Source organism: Leishmania mexicana, chromosome 3 (genome assembly GCF_000234665.1).
Source record: "Leishmania mexicana MHOM/GT/2001/U1103 complete genome, chromosome 3".
NCBI classification, from domain to species: domain Eukaryota; phylum Euglenozoa; class Kinetoplastea; order Trypanosomatida; family Trypanosomatidae; genus Leishmania; species Leishmania mexicana.
In genome coordinates this window covers 236,120-252,686 of record NC_018307.1, presented here as the reverse complement: position 1 = coordinate 252,686, position 16,567 = coordinate 236,120, and the positions used below count along the sequence as shown (strand labels likewise).

At 62.1% G+C, this 16,567-nt stretch overlaps 3 protein-coding genes across 3 annotated transcripts in view; 1 reads left to right on the top strand and 2 right to left on the bottom strand.

Annotated features, from left to right (window-relative positions):
• The window catches only part of LMXM_03_0690 (conserved hypothetical protein), a gene marked incomplete at both ends in the record, with an annotated part of 6,186 nt that extends 4,184 nt beyond the window's left edge, over positions 1–2,002 (top strand). Inside the window, one exon of the mRNA XM_003871688.1 lies at positions 1–2,002. This exon is cut by the window's left edge and continues 4,184 nt beyond it. Within this exon, the coding sequence (XP_003871737.1) occupies positions 1–2,002 (2,002 nt within the window).
• A 2,122-nt stretch (positions 2,003–4,124) lies between these two features.
• Positions 4,125–4,985, bottom strand: LMXM_03_0680 (hypothetical protein; the record flags this gene model as incomplete). The annotated part of the gene is made up of 1 exon (XM_003871687.1): positions 4,125–4,985. One exon carries the CDS (start codon positions 4,983–4,985, stop codon positions 4,125–4,127), a length of 861 nt encoding a protein of 286 aa, XP_003871736.1.
• A 9,707-nt stretch (positions 4,986–14,692) lies between these two features.
• Positions 14,693–16,312, bottom strand: LMXM_03_0670 (conserved hypothetical protein; the record flags this gene model as incomplete). The annotated part of the gene is made up of 1 exon (XM_003871686.1): positions 14,693–16,312. One exon carries the CDS (start codon positions 16,310–16,312, stop codon positions 14,693–14,695), a length of 1,620 nt encoding a protein of 539 aa, XP_003871735.1.
• Between the last annotated feature and the right edge of the window lie 255 nt (positions 16,313–16,567).

The following is a 16,567-nucleotide window of genomic DNA, read 5'->3' as shown; positions in this document are numbered from 1 at the left end:
CATCATCGCCCGCCTCGAGGATGCGGAGGCGGCGTACCGGCAGACGGAGGAGTTCGCGCAGTACAAGGCGACCATGGAGCGCAAGGCTGCCGCGGCCGAGGCGGCGCGCAGGCAGCGCGAATCGACGCTGAAGCAGAAGAAGCTGACGACGGACGACGGCGGTGATGTGGACCGGGCGGACCGCGACGTGGACAACAACATGAACGACGACGAGGACTACGTGGTGCCGGATGTGCTGCCGGAGTTCACGTTCATTGGGCAGCACTGCACAGTCGACCCGATTGTGGTGAAGGAGGCGGTGGAGGAGTGCATCAAGCGCGGTGACACGCTCTGCGCCCGCGCCATCCAGCGCGGCATTGGCGTCCACCACGCCGGGGTGAAGGGTAAGCTGCGTCGCGTGATGGAGATCCTCTTCCGCGGTCGTCACTGCGGCGTCATCTGCGCCACAGAGACACTCGCCCTGGGTGTGCACAGCCCGTGCCGCTCCGTCGTTCTCGCCGGCGACCACGTGCTGCTCAACACGACACAGTTCCGCCAGATGATGGGCCGCGCCGGTCGCCGTGGGCTCGACTACCTTGGTCACCTCATCTTCCTCAGCGTCAGCATGAAGAAGATCACGCGCCTCATGACGAGCAGCATGACTGTGATCAAGGGCAACGTGCAGGTGGACCCGATCACGCAGCTGCGCCTGATGCAGCTCTACGACTACGCCCGCCACCGCGATCTCAAGGGGGCGGAGGAGTGGAGCCGGCGCGCGCTGGGGATGGCGGAGCGCCTGTACGTCAACCCCCTCTTCTTCGCCGGGCGGGCGGCGATGGAGACCGGCAACATGGAGCCCTTCACGGTCGAGTTCGCGCAGATGCTCCTCGGCTTCCTGCACCGCGAGGGGTTGCACTTCAAGGACCGGCCCTCCTCGCTCGGTTCTCTGCTCGTGGACGCCATGTACGTGTTCCGCAACGCGCAGGTCGGCGCCGAGGGCTTCGCGTTCATCTCCATGATCACACGCAAGGTGTTCGCCAAGGCACGCCTGTCGCGCCGCTTCCGCTATCTGGCGCCGTCCGACGACGCGGTCGTGCAAGAGGCCAAGGCGGAGCTCCTCGCGTACCTGTTTTCCGTGAACAAGATGTGCGGGGTCCCGCTGGAGCTCCACCGCTCGGCGCTGAGCGACCCGGCCGTGATCGAGCTGTGGTCCGGCCGCCGCGTGGCGAAGCAGCACCGCGTCGTGCTGGCGCCGCTGGACATCTGCTCGCCGGCGACGAAGCCGTTCAGCTACGTGTCCGTGTTCCGCATGATCTCCGCCTTCTACACATACCTCGCCAGCACGCTGAAGGACCCGGCGGACACGCGGCTGCCGTACATGTGCGCCAAGACGAAGAAGAAGCACTGCCTCTTCGGCGGCGCGTCCGACATGCCGCTGATGGCGAGGCTGAGGGAGACAGCCGAGCCGTACGCCGCCCGTGACCCCTTTGTGGCCATCAGCGGCTGCGGCGACCACTTTGTCCACACCGAGGACCTCGTCACGACGCTGCGCCGCGGCCTCTTCTGCGACCGCCGCATGCTGCCCGTGCTGGACCTGACGGACGGCTGCCGCCACGATGGGGCGCAGGTGCTGATCAACGCCTGCATCACGGACTTTGTGCGCTGCAAGGCGCAGATCGACTCGGTCCGCTCGAACTTCCGCTTCACCCTGCTGGAGGAACTGAACGGCCTGAGCCAGTCCGAGAGCTACGCCGTGCTCAACCAGACGGAGCGGCTGCTGTCGAACATATCGGGGCTGACGCGAGACGACAAGTACGCCCCGCTGCAGGTGCTGAGCGCCCTCTACCCCGAGCGCGAGCGCGGCGAGAACGTCGCCGAGGAGGACCTCAAGTTCTACGCCGGCACGCTAGGCGTGATGGACTTTGCCAGGCAGCTGCATGAGCTGCGGCCGCACATTGACAAGGAGCTGGCGATGGTGCAGTGGATGGCCCGCATCGCCGAGATGCGACGCGCGAAGAAGTAATAGTAGTAGTAGTAGCAACTCGTAAGATGTCTGTTGGTGTGTGTGTGTGGTGTGTCGTGCCGTTGGACGCCGGCGGTGATGCGAGGATGATGGCGAACACGTGAGTCTGCGCTGGCTCGTGTGTTTGCCGGTGCGATGCCCCTCCCCCACCTTTTTTCGTAAAACAACGTGCTAACGATGTGTGTGTGTGTTTGTGTTTGTGTCCGGTGCGTGTGTGACGCACGAGTAGACCCCGCGCCCCGGTGGCGCACAACTCATTCATCCATCCAAGTCCCGCAGCCAGCCAGCCAGCCAGCCGCGTCGCCGGTGAAGCCCCACGCGTGCTGGTAGGAAAAGGGGCGGGGGGCGGGAGAGGGCGAAAGCAGGACGGCGGCGACGCACGCCCCACATCCCAAGCCCCCACACCACCCACCAACCCGTTCCCCCACACCGGCCCGGAATGCCGCGCGCCGCCCCCGACCCCACCCACCAACCCCCCCACCCCCCACCGCCCCGCCGCCCACAGGGCCGCCGCCCGACCCCACAAAAACGGCGGCGGCTGGCCTGGCCGCCACCCCACGCCGAGTGGCTCGCTGAGGCCGAGCCATTTGGGGAGGAAAATGGCTGGAAAAAGCGCACTCCGTGGGGATCGAACCCACGACCACACGGTTAAGAGCCGTGCGCTCTACCGACTGAGCTAGGAATGCTTCGCAGCGTGGAACACGACGAGGTTGTGTTGTGCGGTTCGCCCTAACAGATGCCGAGACCTCCATTCAAGAGGCCGAGGGTGGGGACGCACCCTGCCCGCCACCGCCCTGCGCCGGCCCGCACCGCCGAGGCCACCCCATAGGATCCCGCTTCGTGGGCGCGGTCGCGGGCAGAGAAGAGAGCGAGAGTAACACTTCCAAAACGGAACGCGCGGCGGCGTAATGTGAACAAAGACCTTCACCCGATTCCCCGTCCAGCGCTCACGGCGTCCCCGGCCGCCCGGACACCCCACAGCGGACTGCGCGTGGGTGGCCCCCGTCCCCCACCCCCTGTAGCGTCGCGATCCCGCCTGCGTCACACCGCCGCGAAAATGGAAACGCAGGCCTCGATGGCTGGTCGCCCTGGGCCCCCGGGGGACCCCTCGCGACACTCACGCGGAGACGGGGCGCACCCGGAGGGTAAACCGTTTGCGCGTCATTTTTCTTTCGCAGAGACAACACATACTACGGAAAGCAGCATAACCGCCGCACAAGTGACGCGCCGGTTGGGCCATGGGAAAATGCACGCAAGGAGAGAGGCTGCTTCACTCCTCTTGCGCGAGACACCCCTCCCACGTGCTATAGGCGAATTCATGCGTACGTGTCGGGCGCCCATTTGGACGCGCGGCGTTCACACAGACACACACGCACACGCACCCCCATGCAGCACTCTCCGGCGATAGCGAGTCGTCGATGCGACACGCTGCCTGAAGCGCAGAACAAATTCTTTCTTCAGCGTGTCCGCACCGTCTCGCTGCCAGACGACACACCGAGAGCTCAAACGCCGCGCGAGCCACCCCGGCCCTGCCCCACAGGACCCATCGCGTGGTGCCAAGCAGCCGTAGACGCGCGCGCTCCCGCTCGTGGGCGGCCTCAGTCCTCTGTCCGCCGTCTCCGCCTCGAACCCCACCCACCCACTCACTCACACGCACCCATACACACCTCACAGCCGCTCCCCCATCATGTGGGTGGCACAGACACGCCCACTGCCGCAGGCAACTCCGACGCCACGCCGTCCAGGACCTCGCCGCCGACACCCGTAGCGATGAGACGCTCTGACCTCCCCCCCCCCCCTTACGTCGTAGACCCTCCAACCTTGGCCATCAGCGGAAGTGGTTCAGCATTTGGCAAGGGGGTAGGAGGGTGAGACTTGCCTGGCCTCCCTACACACAGAGAGTGGGGCCACTGGGCTCTGAGACCCCACGCACTGAGAAGTGTGCCCCGCCGTCGTGAGGGAACGCGGAACGCATTGCACTAAAAGAGAGCAAAGAGGTGCCAAGAGCAGAGCCATCTTCTGCGTGGCGCAGCGATCCTAAGGGACACCGACAAGGAAGATCGGCAGGCCGAGACGCTGGAGAAAGCGGAAGAGCGCACACGCAGGGCAAGGCGCCTGTGGCTCATCTACTCGCGAAATGCTGCTCGATGGTGGCGGCGAACCCGTCAAACGACCCAAAATCCTTCGCCACACACGAGACTTTGATGCCATGCTTCGCTGCAAACCCGGCAGTGTATGGGCCAAAGCAAGCCACATCGATGTTCATCAGGCACTGAGGCGAGCGGCGCAGCAATACAGCGATCTCGCCAGCGCTGGTAAAGGCGACGCTGCGAACACTCCCATTCGTCAGCGCCGCAACGGCGGCAGAGACGGCCTCTTCGCCCACGGGACGCGTCACGTACGCGTCGACCCGCACCACCCTCATCCCCATTCCCTTGAGCTGGTCGACAAACCGCGGCACCACATCCGGTTCCGCGAAGCCCTCCACACACGGCGCCAGCACAGCGATCGTGCGACCCTCCGCGCGGCCACTCTCCGCCAGCTTTGCGGCGATACCAGCAGGGCTCGGTTCATCTGGGCATATCACCGGGCGAATGCACAGCCGCTCGAGAACGTAGTCAGCGTCTTTGCCGATCGCAGCCAGAGCGCACTTGGCGAGAACCTTCACTACAGTCGTTGCCCGCCTGTCCTCGTCCACCGCGGGTGTGCTGCCGACGCGCTCCGACACCGGCTCGCCGCGATGGCCGTATCGGTGGTCCAGGGCGGCGCTCAGCGAATCAACGGCGCACCGGCTGCAAAAAGCGATGTAGTCGATACCGTTGAGGTCCTGCTCCAGCAGTGCCCGCATGTCTGCCGTGTCCGGTGTCGCGACAGTCTCGACCACCGGAACCGCCATAGGGATTAGGGAGCGTGCCTCCAAGGCCTGCGCGAAGCGCTTCGAGTACACCTCAGGCGCGGTGATCAAAATTCGGTGTGACGACATGGAAGAGAAAAAACGAGGGCGTGCGAATAGGTACGAAGAGGCCTTGAGTGCGCCTCCCCTATGCAACTCATGTGCAACAGGAGATCTCGCTCACCTGGCGTTGATCCAGCACCTGCGCGATCCCACGTGACCAGGAGCTCGCTCGATAACCCGCCACGTGTAATAAGAAAAGGCAAAGGAGAGAAGGTAGGAGAAAGAGAGACATGCGCAGAGGGTCACCTATTCGTGTAAAGTGCAAGCTAACGGCTTCTCGAAACGGTAACAGTGGTCGAGTAAAACGGGACGCGATGGGCGCTACGTATGGTGTGCGTGCCGCGTTGACGCCTATGCTTGCGTCACTTCGAGCAAGGAATCCATCGTCCGCTTCACACGCCGCTCCGCGGGCGCGCGCCACTGCCGCTACTGCCCAGATGCTGCCTGATATAGAGCGCAGCCCTTTCTTCTCTTTTATTGTGCGTCTATTGAAGATAGCCTCTTGTCTGAGAGTCGGCGGCAACGGAGCACACGTCACCAGGGCTATCCTCATGCTCTCTAGTGAAAAGCGGCAATCAGAGGCAATAGCACAGTACCCCCTCCCGTGTCTCTAACCTACCGCGCATCTGATGGGGGTTGTGCGCTAGACCTGGTGCACATTACCGCGTCAACAGTGTTCGCTGTGGTTTGCTCGCACCATACGCTCGTCCCTCCTATGCACCGCGCCCTCCTGTTCGAGCGGCGCTGAGCGTAGGTGAGACCTGAGTGTCATGCAAATCTGCGGGACCCCTGCGCTCTCTACGCCAGTGCCTTGATTTACGCTGTACGGCACCAGTGTGCCTGATGGGTTCGTCCTACAACCCCACTACCCCCACTAGAACCTGCCGTAGTCACCATCATATCGTGCCCACAACCGGCAAAATGAGTCACTGGCTCTACAAGGAAACTGTTTCCTATCGCGCACCGCTTCAGCTGTTGGAGCGCTGCAACAAAGCAAGATAGAGCGCATGAAAAGCCCGCGGTCGTCGCTCACTGAAATTGATTACCGCATCCTGCACACACACATATACACATACACATACGCATGCACACCCACCGGGCCCGTACTCGGTGGAAGAAGCGAGGCTGCCTTGAACGTGTCTGGCACCAAGGAAGGCAAAACCAGCGCTGAGTACGAAAGACTCCAAAGCCGCTAAAGCCCGGAATCGAGTGCAGGCAAGATCAGCCCTCAACATCTTGACCCCTGCTAAAACTTGCAGCTACGAAACCGCGAACACACATGCGCATACACAACCGACTGCGATCTTCCAAAAAAAAAAAGACTCCACTGGTAGCGAGAGAGACTTGCGCACGTTTACACTTTTACCATAGTACACTATTGTCCTTCACAAGTGCACGACACCCCATGATGGAGCAGGGAGCTACACAAAAGCCCAGGAGAGAGCGAGCCCCTGAGGCCAGCACGCCCCACCTCCTCTCTGAAGCTGATCTGTGTATCCTTTCTGGGGCATCGATTGTGCCGAAACCCAACCCAGGCACTGTCATCGACTCGCCCCACGACGCTGTCAAGTGAAAGTCATTGTGTTGACTTGTGGCCTGAAAGTTCGTGTCGGACGCACTGGTGGCGATGGCCCTGACAGTGTGGCGAATGGCTCAGTGGGAACTGGGACTGAACCAAAGACGAAGCAAGACAAGTGACTGGACAAGATGTCACTGCATCTGGGGAGCCTAACTGTAGGTGGCGGAAAGTATCTCGGTCACCCTGTAAGGGGTAATCAGTTTGCAGGCGAAGGCAGCAGCGCCAGAATCAAGCCCCTCCGCAAAAACGACCCAAACCATCCCACCTAGGAGCAAGTACACGCTCTTAGATACTAGAGGTGATGCGGAGGTGGAGCGACACCGGCGCTTCGCTGGAGAAAACCAGAGAAGCCTTTACTGCAGAATCAAAGGGCGTTGAAGCGGGTCACGGAGCATTTCACTCGCACAACCACGCGCAAAACAACCGGGCATATTGCGAGCGCAGAGCGCGAGTCACATAAAGAGACGCACACTAGCATATACGAGCAGAAAGCCGCGCCAAAGGCACGGTTTGCGTGATGACAACCTCATTTCCCGAGTCAACACAATGCCTAATGAGAACCCGGTCACCCCACAGCCACTCAGCACGCCGATACTGCGTGTGACGCGCTTAACTGTAAGGATCCAAACGCCTCCCGTTGTTGTCAGCGCGAGGTCCTCCAGATCAGGCCGTTGAGCTCGAAAAGTATAACCCTCCCACTGAGAAAAGAAAACGCTGTGAGCAGACGAGACGTCTCAGAGAGACAAGCAACATCAGTAAGCAGTGGCCACCAGATAAAAGCAGGCGGTGCGTGCTCCCACACACTTCGAGCTTCAGCTACAAAGCCTGGGTACATCCTGGACACTACTCCCCAACCAACCTGTCATACAATCGCCAACCCCGGCTCGGTGAGTCCTGAGGGCGTTTCGTTCCAACCTGACACTGTCAACCTTTCCCTTTTTCTTCGGCATGCCCCTTTTTTGTTAAGACTCTTGCAAGAGCTCAAAAGGCCCGAGGTGGGTCCCATGACAAGGAGCGAAACACCGCCGTCTGGCCCACTCGAAAAAAGAGGGCCGTTGTGGCATGGGTACTGTACGCCTTTCGGATAGACCCGCGAAGAATCTATCGTTGTGGAGGTCCTAAGATACCCTTGGCACAAGAACACTTATTGAAGATGAAGCAAAGTGGTGAGGTTTTCGCAAATAACTAGCTCGAGATCCGCAAAGAGAGTGCAAGTAGCTGTGTTAGAAACCCTGGGCAAAGCAGCCATCGCCAAGTACCACCCAACACCCCAAGTGGTGGATACACCGATGTGGTGCTCTTACACAGCGCCTTGCGACCGCCATGAATCCGGAAAGCTCAGTTACATCACCTCCAAACGAAGAGCTTCGTGGAGAAACCTCCCACAAGGCTAGACTCTCCCGACCAATCCGCCCATCTATCCCAAAGAGTCCCCTCCTACGGTAGAGCGGCTCCGAAAACAAAAACTTGAAAGTTCCCGCTAACTCGACTTCAAAGTCTCGGGTGATAGAGGCAGGACTTGATTGACAACCAGACATACAAGAGATCCCAAGCATAAGTAACCGCACCAGCGACTGCGAGTACAAGGGTGATAATAATCGAAGGGGAAGCAACCGGAGACGGCACAGGAACAACCGCAGGCACGTTTACCACCCTTCACAGACCACCCCTCAGCGCGTGAGAAAGCGAAAGTGAAAGTCAGGAAAAACAAAAGTATCCAAGAATGCAAGTTGAGCAGCACGGCATGAATGTAATGGAACTCTCCTGAGTAGATGTAATCCCCTTGACAGAGGTGCACTTTAGCAACCAAACGCTCTCCCTATCATCCTGTTCTCTCACAATCACTCCCCACACCAAGCGCTTCAAGACGCAGGAATAATCTTAAGAATCGCTCGCCCTTAACGATCGATACCTGCAGCCATTGTAAACACGGAGGGTTGTCCTTAGGGGATTTCAGCTCCGGCACCTCCCGCCTCCACACCAGCCCCTTCGAAGTCCCAGGGGAGATAACCCACATCCATGTCTTCCTCACAAGTGCTTTCGCCCCCAAACGCCTACCGGCGGCGTCCCCCACCAACCGCTTTGCTTCCAGAGTCCCCTATTCCTTCGCCGTTCCCTTTTGAAGCATTCGATCTTCCCCACTTGGCTCCCAGTTCCCCCCCTCCCACCCACACATGCCTTTCAGCCTGAAGACGAAACCACCCCAGGCAGCAAACCACCACCATTCGCTACTGAGATGCCAACATTGAAAAGCAGAACAGAGGTTCCCTTCAAAAGCGCTGGCCTGTCAAAACGCCTGTCCAAACCCCACTGTTCCTGAGCATCGCCCCACTTGAAAGCATGCCAAAACACACCGACCCACACCAAGATTCAACAAACGAAAAGGGTCTTCCTGCCCGAGGCCGCGGCACCCACGACATCGTCCAAACCACCCTTTCATCACGACCACCAACCTCTGTAGAACACGAACCTGCCCCCGTCCCGCCGCACGCTTCATCGGGTGGTGCAAAGCAACCGGAGACACGCCCGTTACGCCGAAAGAGCCTCCCCAGCCACCTGGGTACGACCCCCGCCCCAGATTCAAAACAAACACCGCTTTGCGGCTCACCTTATGACTTCTACCCCGTCGTCTTTGTCGCCGCTCCTGCTGCATTCCCCCGGGGTGGTGCAGGCTTCCCGCGCCAGCGGGGGATGTGAGGACCGGGTGGGGCACGGCCGAATCACGTTAACACCTCGGCTTCCACATCCGTGGAAAAAACCCCCCACTGTCGCAGCCCACCTCCGCGCAAAGTCATCCAGGGCCCGACCCCAGACACGAGCAACAACGAATCACTTTGACTTTCCATCCCACAGGCACCCCCCGACCACCGGCACAGAAGTGGTTTTGCATTCGTGGGGACAGAGGCTGCTTTTCTTCCCCAAAGAGAACTGGCCTGCCGGGCCTCAGAAACCACAAACCCCCGCGCGCCACCCGCCCTGCCACAAAGCCCATCACTGCGCACACCATCGCAACACAACCGGGGCACAAAGAAAAACACGCAAATAGCCCCGAAAACCCCCGCCAACCCTATGCCGCAAGAAACGGCGTCCCCATTTCACGCGGCCCAGCCCCACCCCAAGTTTTTCACCACCCACCCCCACCGCTAAAAGACACACAAACGCCCCCAACCACCCACATAACCCCCAAACGGAGCCGCAATGGCGGAGCAACACGCGCGCCATCCAAAAAGACCCCCGGCGACATGATCTGCCCAATCTGCGCGGGCGAAGGGTTGGGGGGTCGGGTTAGCGGCCGTTTTTGGAAAAGGCGCCGGCGGCCCCAAACGCAGCCAGCCCCGCCAACGCCCGAACGGGAGCCCGGGGACCACAAACAGCCAAGGCCGCCAAAGCCGCACAACAACTGGGAACCGCACCCCAAGCCAGGATACAAAAAGCTGCCGGCGACACCGGCGCCGAGCAAAGCAAAACGAACAACATACGGCCCTTTAAAGTTTCGAGCCACGCTTTTGGCAGAACCACCTGGCCCCGAAACCAGCCCATAAAAGCCACGAACCCCCAGCCTTCCTCAGAAGCATAGCCTTACTCCGCGCGCGCCAAAAAAACTGCCCCAAGGCGGGGCGGCCGCCTTGTGTTTCCCCTGCGGGCGTGGCGCCCCCAACGAGGGGGTCCTGGGCTGGCCCCGCTTTCCCCGGCCTCGCGGGATCCCAAGCGGCCGCCCCCCCCCCAAGCACCCCCCAGGCCCCGAAAGCGAGGGAAAAGGGCGGCACGCAGCAGCGCCGGCGCAGGGAAAAAAGAAAAAATCTTTTGGGCCTCGGCCAACCCACCGCGCGCGCAGCCCCGGGGCCCAATACCCCGCGCCACAGGAAAGAGAACGGGGAACCCCGGACCCCAAAAGAGACAACCACCGACTTCCCAGCGCACACCACCGCCACCACGGACCCAAAACCCTACCTGACGGCAAAGTGCATTCCAATTTCCGCCCCTGCCCCATCGAGCCAACGAGCACCCCCCAAACGGAGTTGAAAAACAACAACCACTATGGCCATTTGGGTGGTGAATAAACCCCAAGTTGGGAGCGGCCAACGCGACCGCAAAGACCGCGCCACCTTTTACCGGGGGGCTCGCGGGGACCCCTTTTTAGCGCATCCGCGCGATAACTCACGCCGCTTTGTGCCCTGTCGTTGTGGGGGTAAAAAATTCAAACCCCGGAAAGAAGGGGTTTGGCGGGGGTCCTGAAAGATGGCCCCGAGCGCCTTGGCCCCGGAAAAAAGGGACGAAGGCGCGGGACCGCCAGAACGAAACCCGTGCCCAGAAAACCGCCCCCCACACGAACAAAACAATGCGAAAGAGTCCTTCCCGCACCCCATCGTTACAAAAAGCCACGGTAAACCCATTATCGTTAAAAGGCGTTTCGGCGGCCCCTTCAAAACCCCTCCTGGGCGTTTCCCCTTGGCGCCACCCGCCCGCCTCCGTGGCGACCACAGGAGGGCGCGGGCTGGCAAAAAAAAAAAGCAGCCCCCGCCCCGGCACCGCACCACCCCCAAAGCAACCGACCATCGCAAAGGACAACCCATGGTTACAGACGCATTTATCTGACGCCAATTTTGTCCAAGCCCGTTTTATCCAGGCCAATTGGCTACGCGGCAGGCAGCCAGGCCGCGAATTCTAGGCAACAAAACCCCCAAACCCCGAACCGTTCCCAGGCATCCAGACAACCCGGCCACCTGTAGGGGATAACAGCCTAGCGGGCCCCAGGCGGAGGCGAAAAGGAAACGGCCACTGTTTAGCGGCAGCGTCGCGAACCAAAACCCCGCCAAAAGAAGCTAAAATACCACTGTTTGCGCCAGGTTTAAAGGCCAAACCCCTGCAATCGGCTACGAGAGAAAAATTTGGGCAAACCAAAATGGCGTCCCCTTCGCTGCCAACAAGAAAGGTTTCAAGAAGCCCCCCCCATCTTACAGTTTTTTTCACCCGGCCTTTTCCCTTACCGCTTGGGTTGCACAGCCCCGTATTTTTTCCGCGGGCCATTTTTTATTTTCACGAGTGGGGGTTTCCGGCGTTGTTGGCCGGCACTTTTTTTTCGGCCGGGCCAGCCGGGGGCCCCTTGCGCCACCAACGCCGCAGCGAGGCATGGGGTCTTGCAGGGGGTGGGCGGCACCGCAGAAGTCTTTTCAAAAGCAGAAAGGCCGCGCGTTTTGGCTGTAAAAAGCCGCCCCGCCGCCCCCGATTGCTCGCCTGACCCTGTTCTGGCCGCCGGCCGTGCTTTGAAGGTCCCCCCACGGGAACATTCCCCCGAAGCACCGGGGTTTCGGAGGGCTTTGGCCGGCTACCAAAAACGGGGCTTTTTTGTGGCGGCGGCGCGCCGTTCCAAAGGCCTACGTTTGGGCACGGGGAAAAAACAAAAGGGTGTGGGCTGTGGCGAAAAGCCTTGGCCTGCGGGGACCCAATTCGATGCTTCCTGCCCCCCGAAAGGCGCGGGGTGGCGTTTTTTTGGACACCCCCTTTCTTCCCCCATAGGGCGGTGGGCGGGGTAAACGGGTCCCCACTTTTCAACAAAACAAAAACATGGGTTTGATGCCGCGCGTGCGGCGTGACAAGCCAAACGGGGCGTACCAGCGGGCATCGTCCCCTATGGGTTTTCCGTCCCGGGATATGCTTCTACTTTCGCTTTTTCTGGCGGGCGCGTGCCCCCCCCTTTGGGGCGCGCGCGCCCGGCGTCCGCCAACGCCAAACGCCTTCGCGCCACCCCCCCCCCCGCCAGGCGCCCCGCGGGCCGGGCTTTTTTTTCCGACACCGCGGCTTTGTTTTTAGCCGCACCACGGGGACCGGCCCAACCCCTAGAAACGGCCCCCAACGACGGCAGTTCCGATCCCTGGCGGCCCCCTTTTCCGACAAAACATTTTTTTCACAACCCCGCAAACGAGCGGGCGCCGGAATCCGCCCGTGTTTTTCGGAAGCCGGGGCTGCCCGTGCTTTCCCCACTCCCCCACCGGCCCGGCCACACCCCCGGGGCCGCATGCCGTAGGTCTCCCTTTGGTTTGCGCCGAGGCAACCGCCCGCAGCCCTTGGCGGCCAGGGCGGGTCGGCCACACCCCGCGCACGCCCCGGACGACGACACCAGTTTTGGGGCGACAATAGCAGAAACACGCACGCCTCGCGTGGGAAAAAACCCCCGGTGGGCGGCTTGGCCCCCCACAAAAGCCCAAACCCCGTTGCCGCCCAAAACGCTTCCCGGACTTCCCCACCCCCGTCGTGATTTTCGTCCCGCGCATCAAACTGGGTCCAAAATCTTTTAAAAGCGGCGGTGTGGGTAAGACCCCCTCTGCGAAGACAACGCCGCAAACCGGCGTCGTCAGGGTCTTTGGTAAAAACGGCTTTGCCACGAGACCGGCGGTGTCGGTGCCACGAAGGTTGCCCTCACAGCCCCTCTGGCTTCTGTGGGGGCTGTTTTGCCTACTCGGCCAATTCCGCGGTGCTTTCGATGAAAAGCCCGGCCCGTCCCCGTTTGATGGTTCCCGGATTGTTGGTTGGTTCGGCTTTACGCCCCCAGGGGCAAGAACCGGGACGGTTGCCGGGGGAAAGGGCACGGGGTCCGCGATTCTAACAGGACTAACGCAAAGAAAACCCAGCCCATGAAGCGCCGAATGGTCACGCATGGGGCCTCGCTTTGGCAGCCGTCGGGGCGATCACCCCTGGGAAAGACATGTGGGTGCATTCGCCTCGCAAACCCCCCTGGGTCGTGGGATTCGTTTGCTGTGTTTCGGGCGTCCTCAGGTGCCGCCGAGCCTTGTGGCTGCGCAAGTGTTTTTTTGTCCGCCTGGTTTCTGGAATGGATATGGGGTGAGCGGGTGGGAAACACGGCTTTCGCGTCTTGTGGGTTTCTTCAAACCGGTTTTGTTTTCTTACCGGCTGCGTGGCGGATTTGCGATCCCCAGTGGCGCCGTGAACGCTTTTGGGGGGTTCATTTTACGCACCGCGGGCGCGGAACGGGGTTTTTTTTTCGTCTGGGGTGTTGGGCGCGGCTTTTTTTCGCACGCCTGGTGGGGGTGGGGCCCCGGGGGGGGGGTCTTTCATTGGGGGGAAGAGGGGGGGGCTGGGCTTGGAAAACCGCTGGGCAGTTGGAAGCCGCCAAAGGCCCCGTTCAACTGATGAAAAAGGCAGGCTCTGGGGAGAAGGTTTTTTTCGCGACCTCTTTGCATGGTATGCGGCGTCTTCGTTCCTACGGCCGTGTTGCGTTCTGTGGCGCCCTCTGGGCGTTTTTTCTTGGGTGGGGGGCTTTCTTCGCTCATGGGTGCTGGGCGGGTTTAGTTTTGAACCGTTCAACTCCGCGGGAAACATGCCAGGGAGTGCCGGGGGTCCGTTTTGTGTGGCTTTCGGTTTTGCCGGGCGTGTGTCGCCACAGTGCGAGGTGGCGTGCGGTAAAAGAGGGGGGGGGGGCTGTCGCGGCTCTTTTTCCAGCCGCGCCTTGGGTACGGCGGGTGGTGGGAAAACTATTTTGCTCCGCCGGCGGTGGCCGGCCCTCATCCGTTTTGGGGGTGGCTTTGCCGAACCGCAGTGGGTGCATGGGCTTCTGAGGGTGGGCAGCGGGTCCTTGTAACGAGGGCCGTCTTTGAAAGGCAAAACGCCTTTCTCCGTTCCGGGTTGGCTCTTCGTTTCCCTGTTGGGCTGCTGTGCCCGTGTCCCGGCTTTGGCGGCCCCGGTTTGTGGCGGTGCTGCGCGGGGCCCTGGCGCTGTTTTGGGAGGGAGGGGGGGCGGGCGGTGGGGCCCTTGGCCGTGCTCGCCCTTCCCGGGATGGGGCGGGCACGGCCCCCGAAGGCGGGCGCGGCGGCGCGGTGTGGTCGGGGGTAGGGTTCGTGTTGGGTGGACGCGTTGGGAGAGAGGGGGGGGTTAATGGCTGCCGGCGGTGCGGGGCTCTCGGGGTGTGTCAAATTTTGTGTTTCGCCGGCTCCTTGGCGCGTTCGGCGGGCAGGCGGGCCCAAAGGCGGCGCGGGTCGATGGCGTTGTTGTTGGTTTTTAGGGCGTTTCGGTGATTAGTCGGGTGGGGTCGCGCGCGTGATGGGCGGGTTGGTTGGGGAGAAGCGCGCCGCTCGCCGCGCGCTCGCGTGTGTGTGTGTGCCTGTCGCGGGCCGCCGGGGGGGGGGGCGGTCCTTTCAGTTCACGCATGTGTGCTGAGGAGGCTCAAGATAAGGTGCGTGGCGAGGTCGAAGTTAACAGAACCCTCGATGCAGTGCAGGGCTGGCGCGGTGGCGTCATCGAGGGACTGGGCCCGCGCCGTGCCCCACTCACCTGCAAGAGCGTCTGCAAGCCGTGCGGGCGCGTCCTGCGGCGCGTCGTAGACAGTGCGCAGGAGATGATGCCCGTGAAACATGTAGTCCTGCGCCCGCTTCAGGAGCTCTTCCACGCCGCCGTCGTGCAGCGGGATCTCGCGAACCGCGTTGCGCACCGGCGTCGGCGATGTGCTGGCGAGCTCCTGCACGTTCCAGTCGAGCAGCACCACGCCTGCCAGGGTGTTTACAGCGACGGGGTCCCACTGCGTGCCGGTGTCAGGCGAGGATGCCGTGTAGGTGTCTTCGAGTCGCACGCGGTACGTCTTGCTCATGTCCCACAGCACACCGTCGGTGTTGCGCAGGAAGGCGCGTAGGCCGGCTTCGGACCGGAGAAAGGGCGGGAGCTCCACGGCGGCTGCCAAGCCAGGGTTCGGCCGCAGAGTGCCCAACACGGCGCCAAGACCCACGGTGATGTGGTGCGGCAGGGAGCATGCGAAGATGGTCGGTGATGTGAGCCGCGCGCTGGTGGGGTCTAGCATGCGTCGAACAGGCATGCCAGCTGTCAGAAAAAAGTGTTCCGCCGCCGTCAGCCGCACACCGCTGTCGGGGCTCGCGCTGCGGGGCGCCTGCATCGCAGCTGCCGAAAGACAGTGCAGGGCTAGCGTCGTCTTCCCGCTGCGTCGGGGACCGAGTACAAGGACAGAGCGGCCTGTGCCGGAGTGCGAGAGAACGGCGCCGTTCAGCCACACGGCGCGGTAGTTCGACAAAAGCCCCGCCCCGAGCGCCAGCTCTGCGATGCGGAGGTGATGCGCGGCCGCATCGTGCGGCAGCTGCGACTGCCGCGGCCGATCCAAGGTCGCGCCTGATGACGACGGCATGGGCGGCACCACTGCTGCCGCCTCGCCGAACAGGCACCACCGATCGAGCAATGCACTGGCCGCGTAGAACGGCGACAGTTCAACGGGCGGCAGCTGACGGCCGAGTGCCATCGCCGTACGCCGGGTGTCGAGAAGCGAGCCGGTCGTCACGCCGGTGTGTGCAGTGAGGCGCTGCGCGACGAAGCCGTCCAGCAATGGCTGCTGGATCCACTTCACTGGTGAGAGGTACGCCGCACCGGGTGGGGGCGCCGGGACAGCCCCTACCGCTGCTGTGTGGTGGTAGGCGTACGTCTCACCCCGCAGGACACCTTCAGTGTACTGCTTCGCCTCTATCGCGATGTAATCGGGGTAGCCCAGCGGCGGTCCTGGCGGGCCAACGTGGGCATTGACGCGGGTGCTGGCCAGTACATGCGTCGCGGTCGTCGCTGGCGGCGTTGTCCCGGCCGTCCTCTGTGGACTAGCATCGCACCCAAGAAGAAAAGGGTCGTACTCGCACTGCCACCACTGCAGCACCGCGCTGCTGTTCGTCGCCAGGTGCACATCCACAGACGCCGGCACTGACGGACATGACGACGACTGCGCCACACGACGCACGGGGAGTCGCAGCGTCGCGTGCAACGGCGTGGGCATCTGACGGTCGCACAGCGCATTGTAGTGGAGGTTCTGCCACTGGTGGAAGGACCGTGCAGCGAGATGCTTGTGGCCCTTCCCGCGCATCGGAGCTTACGGCGGGGATCGGCTGCACCGCACTCGGCGTGTATGCGCATGTGCCAGTGAGGAGAGAGGACAGGGAGGAGCGAGTAGCAGCAGCGCGCGACCACCGCGGAGAGAGAGCAGGCTTGGTTGGACATACACACCAGGGGGTACCGTGTGCCGCGGGAGTTG